The sequence below is a fragment of the Lucilia sericata genome, unplaced genomic scaffold (genome assembly GCF_015586225.1).
Source record: "Lucilia sericata isolate MDLA Ls3-8-SP2 unplaced genomic scaffold, ASM1558622v1 Contig008692F_arrow, whole genome shotgun sequence".
Taxonomy (NCBI): domain Eukaryota; kingdom Metazoa; phylum Arthropoda; class Insecta; order Diptera; family Calliphoridae; genus Lucilia; species Lucilia sericata.
The window spans coordinates 7501-10573 of NW_023998154.1; the positions used below are offsets into that span (position 1 = coordinate 7501).

At 33.3% G+C, this 3073-nt stretch overlaps 1 protein-coding gene across 1 annotated transcript; it reads right to left on the bottom strand.

The window, feature by feature from the left end:
• Positions 1-2289: 2289 nt before the first annotated feature.
• On the bottom strand, positions 2290-3067 carry LOC119615838 (uncharacterized protein B0286.1-like). Its single transcript, XM_037971823.1, has one exon. The coding sequence runs from the start codon at positions 2790-2792 to the stop codon at positions 2349-2351; it is 444 nt and encodes a 147-aa protein (XP_037827751.1). The 5' UTR covers positions 2793-3067; the 3' UTR covers positions 2290-2348.
• Positions 3068-3073: the final 6 nt, after the last annotated feature.

Sequence of the window (3073 nt, forward strand, 5' to 3'; positions counted from 1 at the left end):
CTTGTAAGGATTTCAACTAGTGAAAAGATCATCAATATATACATGGAACGAATATGATACAAAGTATGTATTGATTAGTTTATTAATTAATCTATTTATAAGTTCATGGACTAGGCTATCAACAAGTTTGGATTAGACAATAATCTATTGACTAGTCTGTGGACTAGTTTATTGACTAGTCTATGAGGTAATCTATTCACTAGTTAATTGTTTAGTATATTGACGAGTCTATGGAGTAGCCTATTGACTAGTCTGTGGACTAGTTTATTGACTAGTCTATGGAGTAATCTATTCACTAGTCTAGCCTATTGACGAGTCTATGGAGTAGCCAATTGGCTAGTTTGTGGACTAGGCTATTGACCAGTTTATTGACTAGTCTATGAAGTAGTATATTCATTAGTCTCTGAACTAGTCTATTGACTAGGCTATGGACCAGTTTATTGAGTATTATATGAGGTAGCCTATTGACTTGTTTGTGCATTAGTCTATTGACCATTCTATTGACTAGTTTATTGACTAGTCTGTGACTAGGCTATGGACTAGAATATTGACTAGTCTATGGATCAGTCTATTGATTAGTCATAACTAGGCTGTGGTAGTCATAACTAGTCATAACTATTAACTAGGCTATAAACTAGTCTATGACAATGGACAAGTTTATTAACAAGTCTATAAAGTAGTCTAAATAATCTATGGACTAGTCTATTGACTAGTATATGTAATAGCCTATTGACCTGTTTATTCACTGGTGTAGTCTATGGACCAGTTTATGGAGTAGTCCATGGACCTAGTCTGTGGACTAGTGTATTGATCATTCTATTGACTAGTCTATGGATCAGTCTATTGATTAGTCATAGACTTGTCTATTAACTAGGCTATGGACTAGACTATTGACTATGGACAAGTTAATTAACTAGTGTATGGAGTAGTCTAACTAGTCTATGGACTTGTCTATTGACTAGTTAATTGGCTAGTCAATTGACTAGTATATGTAATAGCCTATTGGCCAGTTTATTCAGTGGTGTAGTCTATGGACTAGTCTATGGGCTAGTCTATGGACTAGTCTGTGGGCTAGTCTATGGACTAGTCTATGGTCTAGTCTGTGGGCTAGTCTATGGACTAGTCTATGGGCTAGTCTATGGACTAGTCTATGGGCTAGTCTATGGACTAGTCTATGGCTAGTCTATGGACTAGTCTATGGACTAGTCTATGGGCTAGTCTATGGACTAGTCTATGGGCTAGTCTATGGACTAGTCTATGGGCTAGTCTATGGACTAGTCTATGGACTAGCCCATGGACTAGTCTATGGACTAGTCTATGGGCTAGTCTCTGGACTAGTCTATGGACTATCCTATTGGCTATGGAACAGTTTACTGACTAGTCTAATAACTAATATATGGACTAGTCTATTGACTAGTATATGTAATAGCCTACTGACCAGTTTATTCACTGGTGTAGTCTATGGGCTAGTCTATGGACTAGTCTAAGGGTTGGTCGATTGACTAGCCTATTGACTATGGACCAGTTTATTGACTAGTCTAATGACTAATCTATGGACTAGTCTATTGACTAGTTAATTGGCTAGTCTATGGTTTATTGACTAGTCTATGGACCAGTCTATTGACTATTGTTTATTGGCTAATGACTATGATATAGTAGATGAACTAGTGTAATGACTGCTCTGCGAGCTAATCTATGAATTCGACATATTTTATTCCATATTACTCTGTCAATGACTCTATATCCTTTTTATAGATGTACATGTGATCCTTATGTAGTGTGGACAAAAGAAAACTTGAGAGCTTGAGACAGTTCTTTGACTATATATAATTTATGCAAATTACACAGTAAAGGAATTATTTCAGGAAAAGGGTGACACGCACTTGGTAATTGCTTCTTTTAAAACTACAAGGTACTTAGTTCCACCCAAAAGACTCCCTAAACACACACACACACACACATACGTTAAGTAATATTGACATATTTGCCTGTTAATGTCTAACCATATAAAAATTGTAAAAGATAACTTGCTCGTAATTGACTCAAAATGTCATTATAATGTTTATTTTATTCTCACTCACTCTCTGTCTTTCTTTCTTATAAGCCACTAAAATAAAGGAAATTTCAGAGTAAAGGAAGAGTAAAGGAAAAAAAGTCAGTTTTAGTTTATGATTATAAGATGAAAAAGGTGTTAATGTTTTTAACTTATTACCCAAAACGAGGTATTAAAAAAACAGAACAGAAAAGAGAATCTAAAGTATGTTTTATTTAGCCTTTAATTTTAAGCAATGAATAGAATGAGAAAAATTACAAAAAAATTTAAAAAATCCATTTTAGATATTTCTCTTTCATTGATTCTGTTGGAAATTCAATAAAACAAAGGGAACTGTTTTCTTGTCCATTTCCGTTTTCAGCATTTGATCTTTTTCTTTTAATTGTTTTAAAACTTCTTGCAGTTTTTGTTGCATATCGAACTGTTCAAGTTTATTTTTCTCTAAATCGTTTTGCAGTTTTACCGACTTCTCATAATATTCTTTGAGTTTTTCGCATTTCTCCTGTTCTTGTTGTAATTGTTGTTGATATAACTCCATTTCTGCTTTAAAATTTTGTTCATCTTTATTCTTTAGCACTTTCTGTTCCTGCAATTGCAGTTTAACACTATTTAATTCAATGATCAGTTTTTGTTGTTCATGTTGATGGTTCTGCAGTTCCAAATACAAATCTCTACTTTTCTGTGTTTCTTGCTCAAGTTGTTGTTTTATTAGTTTTTCGGTGTTCTTTGCTTTGTCCATTTCTAATTGTTGCTCATTTAACTGTTTCTGTATATTCTCTTTAATTAGTTGTTCTTGTTGTAGTTTTTCTTGATACTTTTCGTTTTCCTGTTTAAGTTTTTGTTCAATTGTATGATTCTTCTCTTCTTGTTCAGCCAATTTCTTTTTCGTATTTTCAAATTCCTTTTGCAATTTTTGTTGTTGTATCTTTTGCTCTTGTATTTCTTGTTGTAGATTTTCTTCTTTTTGTTTTAGTTGTTTAAGTTCTTGTCTTACAATTTCTTCTTGCTGTTTTGCTTGTT

Bases quoted from the DNA above. Each gene is read 5' to 3' on its own strand.
- LOC119615838 (XM_037971823.1), bottom strand. From the start codon at position 2,792: ATGGACAAAGCAAAGAACACCGAAAAACTAATAAAACAACAACTTGAG.